Source organism: Cyanistes caeruleus, chromosome 1 (assembly GCF_971803275.1).
Source record: "Cyanistes caeruleus chromosome 1, bCyaCae1.hap1.1, whole genome shotgun sequence".
Taxonomy (NCBI): domain Eukaryota; kingdom Metazoa; phylum Chordata; class Aves; order Passeriformes; family Paridae; genus Cyanistes; species Cyanistes caeruleus.
Window position 1 is genome coordinate 105157362 of NC_141701.1, and position 26782 is coordinate 105184143.

The 26782-nt window shown below is 36.8% G+C and overlaps 1 protein-coding gene across 8 annotated transcripts; it reads right to left on the bottom strand.

Moving 5' to 3' along the window:
• Positions 1-1284: 1284 nt before the first annotated feature.
• Positions 1285-21976, bottom strand: NME8 (NME/NM23 family member 8). Of its 8 annotated transcripts, XM_086847179.1 has the most exons (18): positions 21659-21770; positions 20899-20943; positions 20767-20811; positions 19664-19700; positions 19511-19568; positions 18488-18594; positions 17553-17624; positions 16399-16515; positions 15416-15482; positions 14115-14191; positions 12826-12918; positions 8737-8882; positions 7265-7437; positions 6009-6153; positions 5073-5177; positions 4235-4386; positions 3067-3211; positions 1285-2471 (listed from the first exon to the last, which is right to left on the bottom strand). In XM_086847179.1, the coding sequence occupies exons 4-18, from the start codon at positions 19694-19696 to the stop codon at positions 2249-2251; spliced, it is 1713 nt and encodes a 570-aa protein (XP_086703305.1). In that variant the 5' UTR covers positions 19697-19700; positions 20767-20811; positions 20899-20943; positions 21659-21770; the 3' UTR covers positions 1285-2248. The 8 variants fall into 8 exon arrangements, with proteins under 8 accessions (XP_086703305.1, XP_086703312.1, XP_023775213.2 ...); XM_086847186.1 differs by lacking the exon at positions 20899-20943 and having other exon boundaries at positions 21151-21976; XM_023919445.2 differs by lacking the exon at positions 20899-20943 and having other exon boundaries at positions 21757-21844.
• Positions 21977-26782: the final 4806 nt, after the last annotated feature.

The following is a 26782-nucleotide window of genomic DNA, read 5'->3' on the forward strand; positions in this document are numbered from 1 at the left end:
AAGAGTGGATGACAGTACAAAGAACGTGTGCAATACCTATGGGGTGAGTTAAACTTTTAAGAGTTGAAACAATATCTTAAAATACTGGCAGTATTTTCATTGCCATTCTTTCAAATTCATATTTTGATAACTGTACAAAAGTCTGTTTCTCAAAGATATAAAAGCTTTGCAAATCTGAATCTTTTCATCTTCTGAATAAAACAGTTATGTTTGATGTTTTAAGATGTATCTATTAAATTTCTCCTTTCCAAAGCTGCTAGAAGACTTTAAGATAAAGAACATATTTAGGAGAAGAAGATCAGCATTAATAAATGAAATTTTCCCGCATTTCAGTTTGAGTTTGGGTACTTAGGCACCATGAAGAAAAAACTGTCATAGTTTTTTTAATATCTACGCCTAATATTTCAATGGAATCTACTGGATCGCTTTAACCAAGCACAAAGCAGGGATTGTAATTGACACACATTAATATGGAACCCCAAATAGACAAAAATCCTTCAACATCCAATAATTAAATCAAACTGACAAAAATGTTATGTTGTTTAAAAATGATGTGGTGCAATATGAAGGATAGCAGTTAAGCAAGAGCAGTAACTCAGTATGCAACATTTTACCATGCTTAAATAGGCAGAGGCAGAGCTACGGTACCCCCACTGAAAACTTAAATTTCCCAGACCAGAGCAATAAGTTCTTCACAGTATTCATAACCCCTATATGATACTTATTGAGCTCTTTGATTGTGAACTTCCACCAGACATGTTACGGACTCTTAATAAGACATGAAAGCATTTTCCTGTTTTCAACATTTCTGCTCCTGTCAAAAAATAAACCCACCTAAACTTTCCACTTTGTATTTGTCCCACTGGATGAGAAGCCGTTAACACCAGCAAAGATCTTAGGAAATGAGCTGAATTGATGTATGTGAAATTGCTCTACTCAATAAATCTACTGTTTTCTATAGCTGCTTCTTGGTTTAAAGTACAGCATGCCAGGACCCAAAAGACCTAGAGTGCTTAAATAATGCCAGGAAGAACACTTTTAATGAGCTTTTGGAAGTAAAAAAGAAGCCAAAGAACATACAGCAGAAAGTATCTTTCTCAGAACTCACCTCACTGAGGCGACATGAATTCTCTGCTAATTACAACCTCCTACAAGCTAGCGAACCTCAAGCTGAGTTTGTGGCAGTAAAGCAGCTGTAGGTGAAAATGGGCCACCAGGAGAATGCTCAGTCCAACTTCTGCAGGAGGAATGTCTATGATAACAAATGCCCCATCACAACAGAAATATTTGTCAGGAAGTTCTTTATTGAAGCTAGTTGTAGTAAATACATTAGGAACAATAAAGAAAGTATGAGAAGGATTTCATTCTTTCTAGACTTCACACTTAAAATCAACAGTGTAACTGAATTACTTTAAGTGAATGCCATTCTTTAAAATCTCAACCTTCAACAGACTCAAAAAGTGAGAATACATCAGCTACAGAATAATATTTGTGCTCTTCATGAAGGCCAGCCAAGTTAGACTGTACAGGATATGAACTCGCTAGTTTGGCAAGGAGGTACATGTTGAGAATAGATGTTACGTAAGAGCTTGTTTTATATTTTACTTCCTCTGATATATTTGAATTGAGTAAATGGACTGGGAAGGACCCTTTAGTTTATTATTCTACTTGTGACAGTAATCATTAGAAGATATTTAGGAAAAGGATAAATAAACAATGCAAATGTTTTTCAGGGCCCTGACAGAGCCAACAGACCTTAATAGCCCAGAGTGGTCTCACCAGGGATGTACACATATACAGTTGGCCAGTGGGCCCAGGAGCCCCATTAGGCTCACATTTGGAACTGCAGAACTTGATCTACATCACAGAGGATGTGCCATTAATAGTGTTTTAATCACCTTCCTTGACCCTTGTTCTTCCTTATTCTTTTAAAGGTAGCTATACACAAAACACTTTAGAATCCTGGAACCAATGGAAAGGCATAAATCTGTTAAAATGATAAAAGAAAAAGCATCTACTAAGCATACATAAAGAAACCATTACGGATGTCAAACTCCTAGCAGGCACTACTTGTTACATTGATAAGTTTTGCAATATGGAAGAGCTGATAACAAAAGTGGCCTACTAAAATTGGATGAAGTGTGAAGAAAAAGTAAGTAGTAGTCATCTAGTCTTAAAAATAGTGTTTAGGTAGACAAATACATCTAATTACGTGAATATAAATTTTCATAGACTGTATCTTAATTGTTTAGTCTGCATCCAGCTCTCCAAACGCAAACTGAATGCTTCTCTCTGCGTGTTCTACATTAGATGATCCATGAACAGCATTAGACAAAATATCGTGTGCAAACTGAGCCCGAATTGATTCAGGACAGGTCTTCTTTGCCTCTTCTGGATCAGCTGGGCCCATTAGGTTCCTCCACTCTTCCACAGCATTTTCCTTTGATAAGACCATTATCACTGATGGACCCCTGTAAAATCAATATAAAGGAACTCTTACACTATTCTGAGATTTCTGAGATGCAGACTTAGCTTTAATGTCAGAGGTACCATGAAGGGTTATTTTTGAACTATGAACTATCTTAATTTTATTAAGCTGCCTAAGTATTAAAATTTGTTTCTGCATGTTTTTTTTAAGGAAAAAAATCTCATATTTGAAAGCCAAAGAGATTACAATAATCAGATATTTGTATTTGGACTTCTTGTCCAAAAGACATTCTCACCCAATAATTTCTGAAGCTAGGCAATACACACTGTTATTATCAGCTATATTAACAATATTATGAGGAAGATATTTGTCCAGCATGAAGAGAAAAAGGATTCCATTGGAAAGCAGTTCCTTTTTAGGGAAATAAAATCCAAAATGAAATGACCCATAAGTTTGAAAAGGATTGTAAATCTGCCTTTTAAAGGAAGAGTATTCTGTGCTAGAAGCCACTAAACTTGCCAGCAAGAGTGACAGGTTGTAAAATCCTTGCACCAGTTATGGTGTAGCATTTTTTGTTGGCATTGTAGAAGGTGTGGTGTCTACTTACATATCTCAGTACTGTAAACCAATACACTTACTCTGTCATACAGTTCACCAGCTCATCAAAAAAGGGTTTTCCTTGGTGATCCTTGTAAATCTGTGCAGCCATTTCACGAGTTAAAGCTTGTTCTTTTATCTTCGAGATGTTAAATCCAGCCTCTTTAACTTTATTCATAATTTCATCTAGGAGAATAACAAACAAGATCATTTTTGATTGAAATTTAGATGCATTATTTAGATGCAAAAAATACAAACCCCATACACCTAAACTTTAAAAGTTTCAAAAAATACTGGATGCTTTTTTTAAAAAAAATCACCAATAGTTAATAGAATTCTTTTTTCAATATCAAACCAAATATGGACAACATAAGAAACACTTCAACAGTCCTCTAAAATAGGCAGAAACCATTGTCACTGCATTATCCGTCTTGATGCACATATCAAACCCAGATTTTAATAAACTGTGCCAGTAGCATTCACTGTTATTTCTCACATTGAACAGAATGTGGACTGGAGTTGTAATGCTGTATCAAACATCAGCTGGCTGGCCAAAATCAATCTGGATTGGCACAAGAGGGACAGATAGACTCACAAAAGCCAGTGATGAATCATTATTAGAAAGACTACTGAAATTTGTTAGGATAGACTAGAATAATGTTAAGTGGGGGGTCTAGGTAGTTTTTAAAAAATTGGCAGCAAACATCCTTAGGGCAAGATTCTGAATTGCACATAATGCTCTTTTTACTTTGATTTTTTTTCTTCTTATTCCCTTAGACTAAGTAAATTAAACCAAGGGTGGGAATGCATCTAACCGAGCAATGATCCCTTTTGAGTCAGTAGAGATACCTGTCTGAAGTAAGTAATGCAAGTTTGGCCATCTCTCCTTTGACTAATAAAGATGCTGGGCAGGTAGTCTGCAGAAGTGCCTGGCCCTTAAACAGTTTCACTTAGCTAGAAGCTCTCTTTCTTCAATTAACCACTGTTGTAGTGAGGAAGGACTTATAGGCAGTTTAAGCAAAATAATTGTCACATTTGATATCTCAATCTGAATTATGCAAGGCGTGTAAAAGCATTTTTCTGCACAAAAAAAGTATTTCAGAGAACCAGAAGGACGCATTTGATGTGATTTACTGCAGTGTGCATTGCTCATCTTTTGTAGAAATGATGACACCACTAGATATAGCCCCTACTTTCTAAATGCCTTACCTTTATGAGTCTTAGCAGCTTCAGGTTTGATTAATGCAAGGGTTTGTTCCTCAGGGAAGAAGAACTCTAGTTCCTTCTGAGCATCACTGAGTGAAGAGCTGCCGTGCAGCTGATTGATAGGTATGTTTTCAAACGCATACTGTGCACGCAAACTAAGAGTCATTCAAAGAACAAAGTTACTGAAAAGCAAAGCCATTTTGAACTCTATAATTAACCATAGCCCAGGGAATATAAATTAGTGTTGATCTGGAAGTCTGAAATATGAACACACTCCCTCCCAACATTTGGGTTGTTATATTTCCAAGAAAATTTCTTAATGAAATGGCACTTCTGTCAAAAGCAGGTAAGATGATACCATTGCAGTTTTCTAGAGCAATGTCATAAGCAGCTAGAACTAAAGTGTCTGTTTATAAAATATGTAGAAGAAAATTAGTCACAAATAAAATATTCTACTGATGAAAAGGTTTTGATAAGCTACAAGAAAATCTTAGTGGTATTTCAAGAAAAATAATGGTGGTATTTCAAGAACCACCCCCTCATTATTAAAAATAAGTATTACCAACATTTTTTCTCTGACTCAAGAGTTCCTCTTTCACTTCATTGCATTTTTAAAAACTCAGCTTTTAATTCTGTTTAGCAGCCATTATATCTCAAAAAATGCTGCAGTTTCTATGTGTAATACACTACTACTTGCAAGAAAAGCTTAAAAAACTGCAGAAATGCATATGTGTTTCCAGATGATGGCACCATAGTAACACTAGTTGGAATGTGGAATGAGATGAGGAATAAAAAAGTAAGTTGGAAGCTGTGAATGATGGCTTACTTCTGTGACTATTACCTCTCTGGATTTTCCTTAGCCTTTTCAAGAGTTTTTGGACCTAGTAAATTCCTCCAGTGTGATACAGCATTTTCTCGTGTTAGAGCCAATACAAGAGTTGGACCACTGTACATGGGGAAAAGTAGCATTAAAAAAAAAAATTAAAAAAATTAAGCTCTTGTAACTTTTAAAAAGTATTTTGATTATATATAGCCCAGACTAGGAGAATGAGCCCCAGTACTGGAAGATCTTAAAACTGATCTGATTGTTTAAACAGGTATAGGCTGATAAAACCTTATGGGGCTTAAACATGAATTTAAATTGCAAAGTTACTGTGTTTTGTCACAATGGCAAGACGGAGAAAGACTGATCATGCCCTAGCTATGTCCCAACTTCATATGAAGGGAATATCCAAACATGATTTATTTCTCCTCCCCAAGCTATCCAGTACACAGCCTGGTTGAAGATTTCAGAGCTCTCTTACAGGCAATCTAAATGCAGCCTTTTCAGAGCAGACCTAAACTGTTTTCACTCAAATAAATGGACTTGGCTGCTGACACATGATACATACAGCAATATGGAGTAGCTAGTAACTTTTAAAAGCTTGATTTTATGTGTTTAATTGGATATTATTCCATTATCTGCAGTTATCTGTTCCTGTTCTGTCTTTTAGTGAACTTTTAGACAAGAGTATCTTGCAGCCATGTATTATCCAGGAAGTGTTCAATACCAGCAACTAATACCTGAGCAACTTATTCAGGTGGAAGGTGTCCCTGCCCGTTGAAGATGTCCCTGCCCATGGCAGGGTGTTTGAACTAGATGGGCACTAATGATCCCTCCTGACCCAAACCATTCTGTGAAACTATGATTCAATAATTATTTCATATGAAAATTTTAGTCTTGTCTGACTCTACATGGATTCTATATATTTATATTCTCCTTTTTCATTCAGCGTACCTGGTCATTTGCTCTAGAAGGGCTGGGAAGTAGTCTTGATCTACATGCTCGCTGTAAAATGCACGTACTTGTTCCTCAGACAGAATTATTTCCTTCTGCATTGCTATTTGGAAACCATCATCCTTTATCCTTTGCATGATGGAATCTGTTAAATATATTGAAATAATGCTAAATTGACATCCATTCATTAATTTCCATACTTGTAGAGAAATGACATGGACTTTTCAATGAGAATGTTAAATTTTTATGGATGAATTTGTTTCCCAGCTAAAGAACAAGAAACTAATTTAAAGGAACTGCTAGGAGGAATAACTATTTGCCTGGACACTCAGAAAACTGATCCTCATTGTCTTAAGGCTTTCTCTTGCTTAAAAACCTCAGCATGAATTCCTGACTGGGAAATATGATACATGTTCCTACCAGCAAACAAGGTCTAAGGAATTTGAATAGGTGAAATGTTTATTTAACTAAATATTGCAAGACCACATGGGTAAGTAAGCAGCATTTGGCACAAGTCAAAATTACCTCAAAAATTAATGTGTAATTACCTAAACATGAACTGCAGAACTGCTGCTCTAAGCAACATGCTAGACAACCATAAGGAAAATAAATTCACAAGGAAAGATCAAAATTTCAGTCTTTCAGCTCTCTGCACATAAGTTTGCTCAAATACAGGGATTCTCAAGTTCGAAATAAAAATACTATCTGAAATCTAGGAAGAAATGTAAATATATGACTGAGAAGAAAAGTAAACTTGTTTGGATGAAGCTTCATGTAATGGGGTGGATTTTTAAATTTAATCTGTAAAAATGCTGTCTGTTTAGAACTCCACTTGAGCAGCACTGCCTCATGCAACTTAGAACATCTTGGATTGGATGTTTTAGTCCTTGCCATTGATCTATCTTGAACCTGCTATTCAAGAATATTGGCAACTTCATTACGGTGAGAAATCTAGTCCCCTATACTACATTTCAAAATATGAGATTCTCTGAGAGGTCTTCTAGAAATATTCCATCTACAGAATTTCTTGAAAAATTAACCAAAGGAACAAAATATCATTGACATTTGCATTCTCAATATATGAAAAACATTAACCTTGTAACTTCATTCCAGACAAAGATTACTGCTGGCCTAATGCTGGAGAGACAGTATAACATAAAACCATTTCATTAATTGAGTTAGAGTTTAAAATTCAAAATTCAAAATATGAGAATATTTATATACCCTTGATAGAAAATACAGTAATTAACACTTACCTCGCTTTTCCTTCAGGAGAGTAGGTCTAATTATGGCCAAAGTCCTTTCAGCATGTTCTGCATTTATATGAAAATTTGGGAAAAAGAAGGCGAGTTGTCTGCTGGCATCTTCAACACTGTCCTGCACATCACATAAATTTACCAGACTCTCAGTTTCTGTGACTGCTGGCACCCTGATGAAACATGAAGCCATATAGTATTTAAGTGACTGCTTAGTGTTACCAAACTGACTTTTTGAAGATGTACTTTCTTAAAATTTAGTGAAACATAAAAATAGAATGCAAAACTAAGTTTTATTCTAGTTTTAAATTCAGATTCATGAGTAAAGTAACATTTCTGAGAAGAGAATTATTAATCTTCTCAAGAAGTGCCTGATCATGTGCTCTGAAGGAGAAATCTCAGCCAGGCCGCTTCAACAATTCCCCTCTAGCTTATCCAAAATAGTTTTTCTGTTTCATGAGATGGAATTACTATTGACAAGTGTACAGTGTATAATGAATGATCAATAGAAGTCTTGTGCTTAATTCATTTACAGCATGATCATAAAAATTATAGCACTACAGAGTTGTTCAGTGTTGTACAGAGACACTTCTCATTGTTTCTTGCCTGTTTGTTTAGTTGTGTAAATAAAGTCCCTCCTGGCCACTTGTAGAAAATGCAGTATTCCCTAGCTGTACTAAATTAATGCAGAAGGGGATGCAGCAGGCATCGACAAAAATGTCAATTACTATAGCAAATTATTTTTCAGACAAAGTATTTAAACTGATGTTGCATTTAAGTAAATGTCTTGTCTAAATATAAAACTTGTTCCAGTATATGAACTTTTTTGAACACTCTGTTGTCTGAGGCTGTGTATACAACTATCATCCTTAAAATTCTCTACAAACCCTTGGCACAGAAGGAAACCACACATTTCAAGATACCATGGTTGTGAATAGCTAATCCTTACAAATATTCTTCTATCTTGAAACAGGGTGAGGACATGAACCCCAGTACCCTTCCCCTCCTCTGCTGGATTTTACAGTGCTCCTGGGGAGAAGAACATTCCTTGGGTGTGCCCTTGTCTGGCCTGGGCCATATCTACAGCTTCTCAAGAAACAAAGGGGTAAACATGGGAAAGAGTGCAACCTTCAATTGGCAGTGCAGGCAGTCCCCTGGCATGGGTGAAGTAGAACTGCAAGGACTACATCAGCTTTGAAGTGTATCATTATTCTGAGAACCCATTGAAGGTGAGTTCAAAGAGATCAATGACCTTGGCTTGCCATCTTTAACTAGGAAACAAGAAATTTCTGAATTCCCATGAGAACTGGGGCTGCATCTCTAGTGGTGGTCCTGTGAAGGACTAGGTGATGAACTCTCCCTGCTCCCTGAACCTGCACCATGGCACATCTGTGTCTGTAGGAACGTGCCTTGGTTTATGGTGAGCTTTGAACACTGACTGAATCACAGGAACACATTTCACTGGTACTTACTTGGCTGGCTCCTCAGGCTCACCAGACTCACTTGTTTTGTGTAGTTCTTTCCATTGAGGAATAGCATCAGTTGCTTCTAGTCTACTGATTATCAAAACATGGCATGGTCCACTCATCATGAATTTAACAAATGCGTCAAAGTCAGGCTGAAAAACATAATTTTTCCCCTTATGAATTGCAGGAACTCTTGAGTTTATCATCAGAAATGAGACAATTATGCTTCTAAAGTAACTCATGCATTCCTGTTCCAAACTGACACATTCCTCAGAACTCTAATAGATTGTTTAGAATGTTTTTTGATCAATCATTTGAGACAACATTATCAAATGTTTAAAAAATGTAAATTGATATAAAGAAAGTCACATAACTACTTTAAACAAGTACTAGATGTTCTTCCAGGTTAAAATGCAAATGATAAGAATGAAGAAAATTATCTAGAAGTTCAATGTGATCTGCTAGGCTTGTAGTACAGCATGTAGTGTGACATAAAAAACTGCAATACAATTCCGTGAATAATTTTTGAAACTAAAAGTTGTGTAGCTGGCTATAAATATAGAACTCTGAACTTTTTGCAAGAAAATTGTAGGCTTTCCCCTCATTCTCTTTGCTACGTGATTTTCAATTCAGTTTCAACTTTTAATCCTATAAAATTACATTTATGTCAGAAAAATAAACTCGCAGCTAGTGGTGTGAGTTTTTAATTTCTTTTTTGTATATCATCTTTTTCTTGGGGATATCTATTCTCCCTTTAAATATTTGACTAAATCCTTACCAGTCAGCATCATGATAGTTATTTCCTTTAGTAATACAAGGATGAAATATTCACATATATGCTTTCAATTCTTTGCTTTTCTCTTTCAATTATCTTCATATCTATGAATGTTCTTAACCCATTTCCCAAGATGAACAAACTTGAAAAAAAATGTTCAGTATGGTGCATAAAAGATGTCTTTATACTGTGGTGGCTTCAAAAGTACTCTTGCTTATGTAAGAAGAACTACATGTAGCTGCTAATTTTGGCTATCCTGGACCTTTTTCCTGGAGCTTCATCATTAAAAAGAAATAATTTTTGATTCAAGTTTAATCTGAAGGTCTATCACCTTGAGTCTCCATTCCCTTGTAAAAGGCAGACTCTAGGAATTCAGCAAGATTGTGGAGTATTAAATCAGGAAAAACTGCGCACTGGGCAGTTCCCAAAGGAATCAATATGTTTTAATTAAATTATTTTTCAGCTTAAAATTAAAGAATGCCAAATAATTGGTCTCTCAACATGCATAGGGCTCTCTGGAACCATATAGTTCATAGCAGTTTTATTATTCTTCTGTCCTATTGTTGGCAGGGTTCTGCTATGGTGTAATACTGGTGTTTTCTGCTCTCCATGAGATTTGAAAAGTCACGGAAGTCAGGTGAAGTCACAGATGACTGAAAAAAAGGGAAACATTGTATACATCTTTTAAAAGGGTAGAAAGGAGGGCCCCACGAACTATTGGCCCATCAGCCTCACCGCTGTGCCTGGGAAGATAACGGAACAGATCCTCCTAGAAGCTGTGCTAAGGCTCATGGAGGAAAAGGAAGTGATTTGGGTCTGCCAGCTTCACCAAGGGCAAGTCCTGCCTGACCAGCCCAGCCTTCTACAATAGAGTGACTTCATTGTGGACAAGGGAGGAGCTGCAGATGTCATTTGTCTGGGCTTCTGAAAAGCCCTTGACATAGTACTCCACAACATCCTTCTCTCTGAAGTGGAAAAAAATGGTTTTGTTTGCTGTTCGGTAGATAAGGAGTTGGTTGGACAGCTGCATCCAGAGGGTGTTGGTCACAGGCTCAGAGTCCCAATGGACATCAGTGACAAGGGGTGTCCCCCTGGGCTCATACTGGGGACAAGTGCTGTTTAGTCCTTCATTAATGACTTAGGTGAAGGGATTGAGTGCACCCTCAGCAGGTTTGCAGATGACACCAAGCTGACACACCCAAAGGATGCCATCCAGAGGAACCTGCACAAGGAGGGGGCCCATGAGCATTAACAAGACCAAGCACAAGGTGCTGCACCTGGGTCAGGACAACCCCTGGTACCAGCACAGGCTGGGGGATGAACAGATGGAGAACAGCCCTGGGGAGAAGGACTTGGAAGTGCTGGTGAATGAGAGGTTGGACATGACCCAGCTGTGTGCACTCACAGTCCAGAAAGCCAAACGTGTCCTGGGCTGCATCCAGAGCAGCGTGGCCAGCGGGGTGAGGGAAGGAACTCTGCCCTTCTGCTCTGCTCTGTTCTGGTGAGACCCCACCTGCAGTGCTGCATCAGCTCTGGGATCCCAGCACAGGAAGGACATAAAACTGTTGGAGAGAGTCTGGAGGAGGCCACCAAGATGATCAGAGGGATGGAGCATCTCTCCCATGAGGAAAGGCTGAGAGAATTGAGATTGTTCAGCCTGGAAAAGAGAAGGCTTCAGGGTGACCTAATTTCAGCCTTCCAGTATACTTGATAAAAAGCCTAGAAGAAAGATGGAGAGGAACTATTTACAAGGGCATGTAGTGATAGGACAAGGGAGGATGGCTTTACATTGAAATAGAGTAGATTTAGATCAGAAGAAATCCTTTACTGTGAAGGTGGTAAGGAATAGGAATAGGTTGCCCAGAGAAGTTGCAGATGTCTTATCCTTGGAGCCCTGTTAAGACCAGGCTGGATGGAGCTCTGAGCAACTGGTTCTAGTGGAAGGTGTCCCTGCCCTTGGAACCAGACGATCTTTAAGGTCCCTTCCAACCCATGCCATTCTGTGATTCTGTGATTCTATGATATATCAATCATTGTATGCTTTGATTGTCTTTGTTCTTCCCAGGTCTACCACTACACTTAACTAGTCTCAAATCTGGCTGCTCTTCCCATGAAGATTAGTTACTTTTTACCTTTGTTTCAAAACTGCCTCTGTCTAATCTACAATCCCAGCTTTGCTAAAACCAAGCTCTTAATGGTTTCTTACAGTATCTCCCTGTTATTTCCTTTTTAAACCATAGTGCAGCCATCTAGTGATTACTATCAATTTTCTTTAATCTCTCTGACTTTAGCAGGAACCATCTCATCTCATCCTTATTCATTTGGAATGCAACAGGAGCACCTTTCCACCTTCTCCTTCAGCTTAGGCAAACTCTTCCATTGCTTCCTCTAATAATATCAAACTATTTGTCTGCAAATAATTCCAGCCTCTATCTTACACATATAGGTATAAATATTTGCTAAGCAACTTCATTTTTTGTCTCAGATCCTTCTGAAGAGTTAATTTTAGCTACCTCTCTAGTGGAAAATATGTCCATATCCAGATAGTAGTTTGCTAGACCACTGCCATTTAATGGTGGATGGCCTAATTTAATTATTTTCTTGAACTTTATATCTGCCTTTAGCTATTTTTGTCCTCTAATATAGGAAAAGGCACAAAAAAATAGATTTTGTCTGAGATGCTTTCCCTTTCTACCTGTGCACATGTTTATTCCCAGAACTACCCCATGATAATATCTGGAAAGAAATAAAAAATTATATAATTATAAGTTAATAAAAATAAGTGATGTAATATCACTTATTTTATGGCTAGAAAAATTATATGTCAAACAGATATACACTGTCACATAGATGCCATTAGATTTTGGGTTCATTCTGCATTTCAGCACCTAATAGCCAAGATTAAGTAATTGCAGAAATAATCTATACAGCACTATGATTTTCTTTCCCACAAAGGTCACTGGGCCTGCCATAACATGTTTAAAAATCAGTGTAATTTTATTTTGATAAATAGTGGTATAAATTTAGCTTCATGTCTAAGGATCATGTACATTTAGATAACAGAAAGAAGAACAAAATCTTTTAGTATTTAATTGGAGGTCAGTTTAATTTGGTTGGACTATTAAATTGCTACATAGTGATATTTGTATGAGTCAGTGAAAGAAAAGGGAGAGAGAATATCTCTTTATTTATGTACTAAATCTACATTAATTCAGTTATTCAATATATTAAAATTTACCATACAGAGATTTGCAAGAACATCTGGTAACAAGTATGTGTTTTACCTGTTCCTTTAATTTAGGTTTTTAATTCATTTTTACCTCATCTTTATTCCGGGCATAAAATACTCTGATTTGCTCTTCTGTAAGCATTCTCTCCTCTGCTGCTTTAATGTCAAATCCTGCATCTCTAATCTGCAATTATTTGGTTATTAGTCACAGGCATTTGAAAATGGATACATACAAAATCATATGTTATTGTATATTTAAAGATTGATTGATTTTGGAAGCTATCTTAAATTTAAAATTCTCAATATTCAAAATATTACTGCTATCTTTGACTAAACTGAACTTCCAGTCTTTCAAAGCACTTCACTAAATTCAGGATTACAATACCTCTAAGTTAATGTTTGAGAAAAAATGTAGTGCAGTTCAATGTATGTAGGGCATTCATTCAGTAGTTAATAATCCCTTTGATTTCACATTGAATAAACTCCTTTGGATCACTGTGAGTGGTTAACATGCAACTTATGTTGCAAGATATTATAAACTGCATTGTAACCATGGTAGTGCACTTGTTAACAATTGTATTAGGCTAAACTACTTGGCTTTAGGAACAGCAAATAAAGAAAAATGAAATTCACTTTATGATTTTCTGTTTTAAACTAGGCTACTGCACTAAATGCAAGCATTTGTGAGTGATGCACACATGTGACTTACAGCAAAGTTCACATGGGTATGAAGTTTATACCATATACTGATATTTCAACAGCACAGCCAGTAATCCAGCCCCAGTACTGATGATACACCAAGCACTGTGCTCTTTTAAAGCCCCTTTAAGGGCTCTTTTAAGGCTGAGTGTTGTCAGCCTTTTCCCAACAAGGCTGACTGTGGAACCACTGCTGTAAAACACATCTCATGAGCCAAGTAGCAGATGCTCCAGTGATTTTGATTTTCTTTTTTTTTGGGTTTTATTTTTTTCCTTTAATTTCCTTCCTGTCCAGCTAAGGTAGAGTAATTGCACAAACAACAAATAGCACTTTGATTCCCTTTTCTGCAAAGATCATTGTCCCTGTCATAACACTTTTTAAATTTCTTTTAATTTGGTCTTGATATATATTGTTATAAGGCTTTTTTTTTTTTTTTGGTAAAAAAAGCAATATGAATCAATGTCTAACCTCCCCTGGCATAGAATATTAAAGCAATAGTATAAATTTGAATATAATATTATTTCAGGTAAAAATTATTGTGATTTTATCATCCTTAGCAGAGAAGCTTTATCAGCTTCTATTTTAACGTCTAGGCATAAATTAGGATCTACTTAACCTTACATTTTGCTATTATGCCTCTTAAATAAGTAGAATTAATGAATAGTTTAAAATTCTCTCTACCTTTTTCTTAATTTCTTCTACACGTCCCGCTAAGACATCATCAGGTTTTATAATTCCAACAGAATAAGTGAGTACTTCTGAAAAAGGAAAAAAATAATGTCCTAAGTAATACATTCATCAAAATAAATGGAATCATCTTTACTGGACCTGAAATTTACAGTTAAGCATTTGACTGTAACTCAATCAGATCCCAAAAACTGTAGAAGAATTTAAAATAATGATAATGGAAATAGCAGACTACTACTTGTTACCAATACTAGAAACACTTAAGCAACTGCATGTGTTAAGGAAAATATTGCTGCCTAATTTTACTGTATTACATGTCTGAGAGAGCCCCTAACCTGAAGCTGAACCTGAGATAAAGCTCTGTTTTCTGATTTTCTCTCATGTTTAGGTTTTGGGGATTAGTGTGAAGTCTGTAGATAATTGCTAAATGATAATACTGTACTTCTAGGTCTCACAGCGTTTATGAGAAAAAAAAAAATATAGGCTAAAGCTGAGGTCAGAAATATGTAAGTTGAACCTTACAATTAAAAAAACTCCAAAACACAAAGAGGAAGGAAAAGGGATGCCATGACTGTGATCTAATGCCTCTCACAAGGCAAAAAAAAAAAAAAAAAAAAAAAAAAGCAAGATCATGAAGGAGAGGATGGAGGAATTTGTTCAATCTCAGGGTTGTAGAATGGCATTCTATGCATAGATGAAGCCATAGGAACATTCAGTAGCCACAGATAACAACAACAACAAACAAATAGAGAATGTGTAGGTCTCAGCTAATGACAGAACTCAGATAAATCACAGACAGGACTTTTAAACAGGATGGTGCTTATTTTTCAATCTTTTTGGAAGCTTATCCTGCTACTGTGGATTTATGTTCTTCTTTAAATATGTTATTAAATCTGGTCAAAGAGTAATCTGACATAGAAAGCATGCCATTGCTTCACAGATTCACTCTTCCAATCGTCTCAGGTTGGCTCCATCTTAGTATTCCACCTCAACAGAGGTACACAGCTCACATAGGGACTGTGTAGAAGTGACTTTCAGGCCTTAACTTTACACAGGAAAATTCCCTGGCACGTATCACTTCTGTCTAAAGTGTGAAGGTTCCCAGTGTGGGGGTGAAAATACTGATGATGACAGTCCAATACATTAACTCCTTACAGAGGAAAGCTCAGTTGTAGCATTTCATTAACACAACCAAAGGGAGGTCTATTAATGCTAGACATAGAAAATTATTAATCAAAAGACATTTGTTCTCTTTCCTTCAGCTAACATTTCTAAAACAAATCAAGTGTATTTACCCTCCTCTACAGCCTCCTCAGCAGACCCTTCTGATGAACCTTCTTCTGGAAAAACGAGTTCTTCTACCTAAGGTAATTGCAAATGGAATGAAAGTACATCACTAGTGCAAAAGTAAAGTCACCAAACACAGCTGTCATATCTTTGCAACACATTTATCTTAATGTAAGAATGGATTTTCTACCCTGGAAAACAAGTAGTTCTAAGAAAGACCTTTGATCAGTCTGATTTTCCTTAACTGAGTTTCAGTTTGTTAAAATGCACTTTTTACTCTAAGTGGAGCTCTTTCATCTCCATTTTAACAAAACAAGCAATAAGGCATGGTTATTTCCCATGTTTTTGTTTCATATGATGCAGTTCCTAAGTTATATATTAAAGACACTTAGCCATGAAAGAAAAAAAGATTAATAAAGCATTTATGAGCTAGTGGCATTTTTGTCTGTCTCTCCATTTCTTACATTGCTAGGCTGATTTGTTAAGTTTTTATAAAGTACCGTAATGGAAATTTGGGGGTTTTGAGGAGAACAAGCAACAAGGTAGGATTAACTTCTGCTGCTGTGAATTCCAGCTGTGGGATCTTTCACAGTGCAGGCTATTGAGGTCAGACTGAGCTGTCCTTATGTCCTCATGTTACCTGGAAATCAGGAGTCAGAGGTGATAGAACAAACTTGTTGAATGGCCTTTGTTTTTTGTAGCAAATTGGATTCATTAGGTAGAGAGCAATCCCCAAGGCTTTGTGAAACTGATGTAGTGAAAGGTGAGACTGTCTGTGGCAAGAGGGGTGGGACTAGATGATCTTTAAAAGTGTCTTAGAACCCAGATAATTTTTTACTTGATTTCTTAAAAAAACCACGCCATATATATTACTTTATTGTTAGGACAAAAATACGAAAAATGAAATATTATCTAAACATTATCATAGACATTTAGAGAAACAGTGTAATAAAAATACACATTTATGCATAAGTATCTGGCTTGTGAGTACCTCAGCACGCTCCTTTTCTCCAGCTGCAATTTCCCTCTCTTCTTGCACTAGCTCTGTTACTGTCTTAATGATGAGAGGAGCATTTACACCTTTCACCATGGCAAGAATTTTACCATGCTGTTGAAGAGAAGATAATACTCTCAGTGAGTTTTCATCATTTAACTTACTTGAATTTTTGAAACATGTAACATCTTGCAATTTTTTTCCAGCTACAGGATCATTTCCTATGCCCACTGAAGGGGATATCAAAGCTACTACTGCCTCTGTTATTTCAGAATGAAACTTTTGCACATTTAATTCCTTGCTTCCTTTACCAAATTTCCCATGTTTATTTCTAGGCTCAATACTCATGATACATTTGGAAACAAATGCAAATATGGACTTTCACTTGTTCTTAATTTCTGTAGCATGGAGTTTTCTGTCTTTTTTTTTTTGTGTGCATGTGTGACTTCAGTGCATTATCTGCCACATTCAGGTGCACAGTAGAGAAGCTAATGGTGACCAAAAATACTGTCAACCTGTCTAGGTAGCATTCAGATTCAAACCTGAAAATGTCCTGAAAGTATCATTATCTTTGGTCCCTGCTTATGGAAATTCAAATCCTGTCACCCTCTAGTTAAAACAACCCCCACCTCTTAAGTGAGCAGTGCTCTACAGCTGTGTCCTAGGAGAACCAGCTTTCTGTGTCCATCAGTGAGAGATAATAAATATATGATTAATTGCTATAATTTTCCTCAGGTTTGAAAACACAATTTTATTTATTATCTTAAAAATCTTTTAATGCCAGGAAATATAAAATCTCTTTCCGCAATGAAAAGTGTGCATAAAATAAACATTTCAGTGTAACCACATGTAGGCACTTTATGTTAGGCAAACCTGGAAAACTTACCTGGATTTCTCACTAACTACCAAAGCAGTGACTACCACAATTCTTCTGTGGCTGCATGTGGAACAGGTGCACAACAAAAATGTGCTCTAGAACCACCAGATTCAGGCATGGAAAACAGCTCAAGCAAACAACATCAAATAATACCATCCTACATACTGTAAAATGTAGATAGGATTTATAAAGTTTCACATCTATTTTAAAATCTGTTGAAAAGTTAAGGCAGAAATAGGCAGCACATTAAAAGGAACTGATGTGATGTACTTACAACACAAAAAAGAAACACAGGTTCACAGCTCCTCCTAAATGGTTTCAGAGTTTCAATGCCATCAGCTTCTGCCTGATGTCAGACAAAGAGGATTATTTGCTTACATAAGTGTTTATGCATATGCATGTATAAAGGAAAGCTTTTTACTCATAGGAAAACCCCACTCTTACATACTTTGGTGTTGGAAACTCAAACTGCAGTCCTAAATGCAACTATCAGTCCTTATAGTGATGAAGAAAGAACTTGTTTTGTATCATGTTTTGGTAACATGATACTGTCCTCCCTTTGTATATAATCAATTAATCATGGAAAAAGATCTTCTCTTGATACAATTTTCACATGTAGGTTATAATAACATATGTAAATGAAGAAGTAGCCCATGTAGTCTTGATGGAAGAGATTACTCAGTGTCTTAATTTTTTGTGAAATGTGGTCAACTGTATGAAAGCACGTGAGATAACCTTGGAACATAACTGCTAGTGTAAACAAATATTTTTAATACTACAGTTTTGTGATTTTTTTTAATTTCCTCCTTTTTTGTTCTCTTAAAAACGAAACACCAGGTAACATTTACAAAAAAGATGCAACAAGTTTCTAGAGATGTAAGAATTTTAAATGCAATGGTCCATAATGCAGAGACCTAAAACTAAAAGTCTTATAATCTGGCTTTTGAATATTTCTGCAATCTCATCAAGGAAAACAAAAGTTTTGGAATATTTGCTATTTTTTTTTATTATAACTTCTTACATATCTATTACCATTTCTAATCTACTTCTATACAAAGTCTTATGAGGACATATGCAGTGAAAGCAAGCAGGCCAAAATTATGACAACTCATTATAAGGACAGTGAAATGAAAGCTCTGCATATGCAGATCAGAAGATATAATTAAATCAAAATGTAAATATAGTCACACACAGGATCTGTGTCCTTACCGCAGCAAAATGCAGCATATTGTCGTCACTAAAGTCAATCCTTAGTTTTCTGATTAAATTCAGCACAGCTTTGCAAGGACCACACCAAGCTCGGTAGACATCTATTACTAAAATGTAATAGTTTAGAATTAGAAACAAATGACTTGAGGCACTTGTAAAATGAGGCATTTATGTTTAGGTTGAAACAGCACTGGGAAGGCATTCATACGGATTTTTCAGTCCTCTTCTAGTCAGTGAATGTATCATGAATACGTCAATGGATTCAGTGGATACATTAGTGCATACTTACTCTTTAATTTCAATTACTTTTGATGTTGGAAATCTACTTCAGAATACTATATAGGATGATTAATCCAAATAGAAATTTTTCTCTCATATTCCTTTTCCTTTTATTTTCTTTTCTTCTTTTCCCACTGTTGATTTTCATTCTTATCTAGACCTTTATTCTACAGGATTTTCACCTCCCTGAGCCTCTGCCTATTGCTGTCCCTCTGTAGATATGGTCCCATTACAGATTCATTCCTTTTACCAAAAAACAGTTCCTAGGAGATATAGGAGACATAGCTGTTGGGCTAAGTGAACTGAAAACTGGGAATAATGCATGCCATAGAACATGCTCTGTAGAATACTGCAGTAATTATTTAGTCTGTGCAAGATTTTACACACAGAAGCACCCAGCACCCTACCATGGAGAATACCATATTGGAAAGGTATTTTCTAAACATTGGTATATAGCAGAATATAAAAATAAAATTTAGATAAATATGATTTTGATGAGTATTTATCATATAAGATACTGTATATTCCTAATTGTAATACATGATCTTAGAAGTCTTTTCCAACTGAATGAATTTAATGATTCAATGACTCTATGATATACCTTTATAAATATATATTAATATAGCCTTTCTTTAAAAGATATGGTACTAGTCTTCTAGAGTATCTATTAAAGATAAAATATAAATATGAAAACCTGCACATATGTTCATGAAAGATTAAAAAGAAAATATCAGCTCTTAGTACCTACTATACCCTTTATCTGCAGCATTTCATCCCACTGGTCTTGAGTGGTTATTACGGTCTGAAACAACATTAATTAACATTTTAACATTCTAAAAAGGCATAAAAAACCCATCTATTTCCCTCTAAAATTGTTCAAGTAATTAGGATTCATACCTGGAGCTGGATTTCTTTCTTCTTACCTGCCATTTCCCTGTGATTATAGGAATAATATTAAAATTCAAAGCACTTTCAAAGTTTTCTAAAAGACCATGTGACATACAGAACTGATTTTTATGGTTCTCATAAGTATAACTGCCTTCTGATTTCCTTAGCAATTAACTCAACTGAAGCCCCTACAATGACAGTAGTTAATACTCCACTTTGGAATTCTGTGGAGAAATATGCAACTTGTTTGCAAAACCTAGGTGGCACAAGAAACAGAAGGTAACTTAATATCTTAATCTGTTAGGGTGTTCAAAACTTGTGACCTCAACAGTCTTTCGAGCTTATAATCACTCTGCTCAGAACAGCCACAGGCACTTCGGTGAGATGACAGCTGCTCTAACACCAGACCATTTCAGAAAAATATTGATTAAAGAACTTCAGCTCTAATAACATCAAATCAGTCTTCCTGTCTGCTGGGATACATAAAAAGTAGTGACATACTTGTGCCCCATAACTAAATTCCCAAACTGAATCCTGACACATTCATCATTCTGTCATTAATAAATAATGTCCTTCATATATTTATGATAGACAATTAACTGTGAACTGGACAGAACAACGATCTCAGTTAAGATACGTATGTGGATGGAGTTTGACTTCAGCATGGACATCTTGAGTTTCTAGAGTTTTTGGTTAAGATGATGGTCTTTACCTCAGGGAAAATTATATTGCCCCCATGAATGTGACCTCTTCTGGCACTGTTATTTGAGAAGTCAACCAGCAATATGTCCAGGGTTTGAGCTATCCTGACACATTCACCAAAGCCCTTCCCTTCAGATCACAGATTGAGGCATAAAAGCTAATATGAGTGCTCTTACCCTCATGATTGTTTCACATTTCATGTAAAAATATTATTAAAGATTAAAATTTTAAATGCAGGCTTTCTTCAAGTCCTTTAAACCAGGTGGTGGTACAAAGCACAGCATTAATTCCTGTCCTTTAAAGACTCTAAGGAGATGATGCTGACTACTGACACTAGAGGCAACTGGCAGATGGAAATACGTAATATTAGTAGGAAATCATCATCAAAATAACCTATCTTTCATTGTTACCTTCTGTCACTGAGCAATGACAATCAATTCTTTGCAAGATCGGTTCTGCAAAACATAAACCAATACATGAAAATGGTCTGTGCATCCCAAACATTCTACACATGCTCCCCAAATAAAAATATGCAGTCATACACACTCAGATGGCAAAGCAAAGCACTGCAGAACAGACTTGTGATGCTGTAAGGAAATATACAAATATGCACATTAGTCTGGCATAGTAGCTGTACGTGACAGACATGTGAAAGCTAAGTGTGAAATCTATACTTTTGAATAAAATTTTCATGCAACATTTTCTCTAATGCAGCCAGTACTATACTGATTAAACCTGAACAAACAAGCATGTTTTCTCCGTTGTCTATGATATGGGCAGAATGCTTCTCTAACCTTGACAAAAGGCATTTTTCTATCCACACTTCACCATGGATGTGCAAACTCTGCATGTCTTACTGCACTCCTTACAACCAAAACAACTTCCTTGAACTAGACAGACATAAAAACAGACCTGGGTGAACACTCAGACTGTCAAACTGATATTCAAATATGCACAGTCTCTGCAGATAGCCATTCAATGTCTTAGCACAAACCCTCATCACATGAAGATACCCAAGAACATGTGAGATTTTGACATGCTGCTGTTTTGGGTATGTGCATACAGACACGTAACACTCTGAGCATAAGCTCTTGTGTGTGACAGTGGATCCTCCTGAGTTCCTAGGTGGCACTCTGGTGGATCATCTGCCCACACACACACAGAGACACCAACAGAGAAACACATGTGACTGAACAAATGCACAGACACTCAGGCCAGTTCAGGGCCAGCAGGGCTCTACCCCAGGTGTCGTAAGCAGGAAGAGCTCCCAGACACTCGTGTACCCCGTGGTTTGACACACACCCTCCCCAGTAAGCACACCACAGCACAGTGGCTTGGCTACCACTCAGCCCTGAGGTGGCAGTCCCCTCAGGAGCACACAGGGCCCCCAGCCCCCTTACGCCTGTCCTGGAGTAGCCGCTGGCCTGGGGACGCTCTGTGGCCGCCCAACTGCCGCCCTCAACGGCCCTAACGGCCTCCCCACCCTTTATCCGGCACAGCCCCGTCTCCGCTCCATCCCCAAGGGCCATTGTCCCCCCATCACCCTATTTTATCAGTCTGGGGTTGACATTGCACAGACAGCTGAGAGGGAAACGGAGAGGGAGCTGGGGAGCGAAATGTTGGGAGGAAGCGTCACCATTTCCTGTTTTCTTTACCTGAGGGAGAGTCAGCCTTGTTGGAGTCTGAGACACAGAGTGTGTGCCCTTTTTTCTGATACTTAGTTCTAAGATCCAGAAAAACACTGAATTTCATACAATATGAAATTTATGAGCATGTTTTCATGGTGACACATGAAAACAACTGTTAAAGTTAGATAGAAAAGCTAAAAGTGTGAGTGTGTAGATTAAAAAGTTTTTTAAGTGACTATGTGAGAAAGTTAAAGTTTAGAGTTTCAAACAGTTTAGAAAGCAGAAGACAAGTTGGAAGATTTAGACTGTTGCTTCTTTTCCTTCTTTCTTCTTCATGTTCTTCTCCTTCTCCTACTATTACTTTTGGGTAATAGTAGGTGATTGGTTAGAAAATGCCGCAGCGCAGCACACAGGTGATGGGTCATTGGGTCATTAAGAAAAATAATACACGTGTCTATTGTTAATTGGATAAGAATAAGTATAAAGATAAAAGAATTGCATTGTTCAGGGCCATTTTTTGCTTTCAAAGCCAAAGTGAACCACAAAGTGAGCCACAAGGCCATTCTGTACCATCAGAAGAAAATGAACCAGATTGCAGTGAATTGAACTTGCGCAGAAAATTTGGAAAGACCTGCCAAGTTTTGTGATAACATCCTAATAAACAGGAGAAGCAAGATCCTAACAGACTTTGGAGTTTTTGCCCTGACCCGGAGGACTGTGATAAGCAGGAGTCCCCATGAAGGAGTATCCCAAAGGAGCTCAGCTCAGAGGAGACTGAGAAATCCAGGAGTGGGAAAAAAGTACAGAAGTGCAGCAGAATCAGAAAAAGAAAAAAGAAACAAAAATTTTTAAAAAAGTCACTAACCTATCCTTTTAACATGTGAGAAAATTATCCTTGGCACCTAATTAGTGATCTGCCTTCACTCTGTCTGGCTTGCAAATTGTGAGACAATGGACACTAGAAGAGGAAGCTTTTAGTGGCAGTCCTGGTGACCAAAAGAGGTCACCAAATAGTGAATAGCCCCTGTAGGCTATTCAAAAAGCCAAATAACAGTGACTGCCCATGCTCATACTCTATCAGTGCAGGTCTGTCATCACACCGGTGCAGAACAATGTTATCATTTTAAAGATGCACATTTGCATCTCAGCAGGCCCCAAAAAGTCACAGAAGATGAAGGCAAAACTTATTTATACACATAGAAAGCACAATTAGTCCGGAGTACAATGGGGCTATTTTAATGTATTAGCTCTTACAGGCATGGCAACTGGTGGGAATTTCTTTGTGAAGGTAAAGGCTTGAGAATGTTCACAAATCAAATGCTGGTGTCTCTAAACTGCACACATTTCACATATGCATGCTGTTACAGAACTATAAATTGTCCATGCATCAGATTTGTTTTTGAAACCCTGCCCAGGCATACTGTGTGCTGTCATGTATGTCTACCACATATTAAGAAAATTTAGTTTCAGTGACTTTCTTGTAGCTTTTCTTGAGCATTCCAGTACTGCTCACCAAAGCATGACTTGCAAATCCCCAAAGGAAAAGTTACTTTTATTTAATGAAAATAGTATGAAGAAAAAAGTAGGGAAAACAAGCTCTTAGAGGCACTAGAATAGACATTCTTCTTCACAGTTAAATCTTCACAAGTTGAAGTATGTTCATTCTGCAGTAGTGGGAATGAGGCAACGTTTCCACAGAGTTGCAGCAGTTTTCAATGCTGAGATTGTGCTATGTCCTAACAGCTTGGATTAGATCAACTAGGTGGCAAGAGAGATTTTCTATTCAGATAGGAAATAATGCATTTATATGGCAAACATAAATTAATTCCTACATTTTTTACTGGAAAACCCTAACTTTGGAACTAGTACAAGCTCTGAATTGGCCTGCTTGGGAGTGGGGGAGTGCCATTGAATAATCTTGATTTGCTTGCATGAAGTAGGAAAACCACTTTTGAAACCTTCATAGACATACAAAATTGGAAAGAACTACAAAATATGAGGTATTTAACCCAACAGCCATGTGGAAGTTAAAGACTAGGCTATGTTTTTGGGGTTTCCTTCACACTTCACTGCTAACTTTTTTATCCAAACCACTTTCTTCATGAACAGCCACTTTTTTATATATTACAAAAAACTCCCCAAAAAAGTCTTGAAAAGACTAGAATGAGGTAATGCTCTTGTAACAAATGTTAAAAGGCTGACACAGCCTATTCTTTAACTGCTCTGTTGGAATGAATTATATGTATGATTTGGATATCACAAAATACTTAATGTAAAGGGATTTGGTATATCAAAATGCTGAAAAATAAAAAAAAGATTATCCTTCTTGAGGTTAGAGAGTAAAGTTCTATAAAATTTTTAATGAATTTAATGATGACATACTTAGCTTATGTAGACCAATAGTATCCATGGTCATTATAAAAGCCATCCAGAGAGAAGGGGTTAGGAGTTTACGAGGTTTTTCCCTGAATCAAAATGATTCAAGTTTTTTATAATGTATATGAAAAGTATAATGAAAATATGCAATGTTTAAACCACAATGGGTTCATGATGAGTGATTGCATAATTTTCCTGAGTAACTTTTAAACTATTTCACTCCATTTTGTGCATACCACTTAATTTCAGGTCTGCTCTTTGTCATGAACTGTTAATGTCCAGAGTGACCTAGTTCCAAATAACTAACATTCTTTACAAACTAATGGAAAGCATTTGTACACCCTTTTGAGACTTGTAACCCTTGAGACAAAACTAGAGATGCATTTTTCCTGCCAGTCAGTCTTTCTATGTGCCCTATTATATTCTCAGAAGCCAGTGTGTATGTAGTTCTGATGACTGCCTGCTTGTAAACAGAGTGGGGGCCTTGACCACGTTAATTTATAAACTTTTGTAGTCTCTTCTGTGACTCTATAGTCCACATGCATACTGGTGCTGCAGTATATTCAGTCTATGCCCTCTGCAAGTTAGATTTCCTGCATGTGTCCTGGTGTTCCTCCTGCCTCTCTACCTGGATTCACTCTAGGACTGCCCATAATGAGAGAACATCTGACCTTCCCAGCTGTTCTGCAGAGCTGTTCTTAGCCTGGCAGTGTGGCAGCCACTGTAGCTTGAAAGCCTTGTAAGTGTGTATTGGCTTTTTCTGCATGAGCCATAAGTATGCCATGGATCTGATAGCAGTGCAACAGCTTTCTGATTTCTGGTATTTTTCTGTAAAACAGAAAGCAAGCATGTGAAACGGTGGACAATTTAATTTCTTGAAATCAAAGATAGCTGTTATGTTTTAGAAAGTGCAAACCTGAAGAACGTGATTTGTGCTGCTGCAAGTGCAGATCTCTGTCCAATAGCTGCTGGTGGGAAAATTCTGTGCAGTAGAACTGTTTTGGTAAACAAAGTAAGAGCATAAAATAAAAAAAATGAAAAATTTCCTGTAAGAACTTAATGTGACATACCAGCTTGTGTGGTCTCAGGGTGAGGTGACCCAAAAACCAGGCAGTTTGCTTCTGAACTTCTGAGTGGCAGCCCAAGACCACAACAAGTTCCAGTTGTGGAGGTTTGAGGAGCAATTAGTTTTGCCCATAAGTGATGACTGACACAAAGGATTTGACAGCTTGTTTTTCAGGAGTTACCCAGCTTTGTCAGTGGTAAGTGCATTCCCCTAATTTGCCCTGCAGACAACAGGAATGGTAGCCCTAAAGGAAGTTACCAACACATAAACTTTTGCAGAGTTTGTACCACAACAGAGGTTCATGAATGTTAGTGTGTATATATATATATATATATATATATATGAATAAATAAATAAATAAATAAATAAATAAATAAATATAATGAACAGATGAAAAGGACCTGAGATAATTTAGTGATTAAGATGTCTTTAGAAATAAAGGCATTAATCCTCCTGAGTAATATGGCTATTACTTCTGGGACTTGACTCCCTAGAGCAAGAAAAATCAAGGATTTTTTATTTTACCTTACTGGAGAATCTCAACATTATGTGACTAACAGCATGGGTAAGAATTGTGGATGTACACATGATACTTTTTTTTTTTTTATTTTTAATTACAGCCTTTGTTAAAATTTTGAGTTTGGTAATTTGAGTATTAATATTTTCATGTATTATTTTTTTGTTATTCCTTGTCTGTATATGGATTCATCTTTTGAATGTATGAAACAAATTTGACACTTTATATACTGATTTATAGAATATTAGAGTGTAACTTTGGGAACATCCTTTGTAGCTACAGTATGTGCAAACCCGTGAGCACAAGAGTTAAGTGAGACAGAATGAGTGGTTCCCAACAGCTCAAGAAACTGGTAACTCTGATTTGCATCATACCTGAGCCACCTGAAAACAGACTAATAGCTTGGTCTCTGGCAGTATCAAATGCACTGATTCATCAGATTCACATACAGTTTTCCACTAGCGATGTGTACAAAGAGAGATAGAAAAGACTGGTCTTTGCAATGGGATCTAGAAAGTGTAAGAAAATGAAGAAAAGTATCTTCTTGTATACTGAAAAGCAAAACCCATGATTTCAAGTAACAAAGGTGGAGTGCACAAAAATATTTTTGACCAAAGTTAGCTGGTAAAGATACAACAGTGGTTTCTATTTTTATACCTAAAGATCTCCAGACGCCCAGTTTAAGAACTTCCAGAATAGTTAAGATGGCTCAGCTGAACTCAGAACTCTACATTTTAGGGATCTTCAACTAGTAAAATTTTCTTGTTTTGACAGGGAGAACTTCCACAGCGAAAATCTGAACATGTGAAAAACGTGACTGAAATATGTGAAAAGCTTGA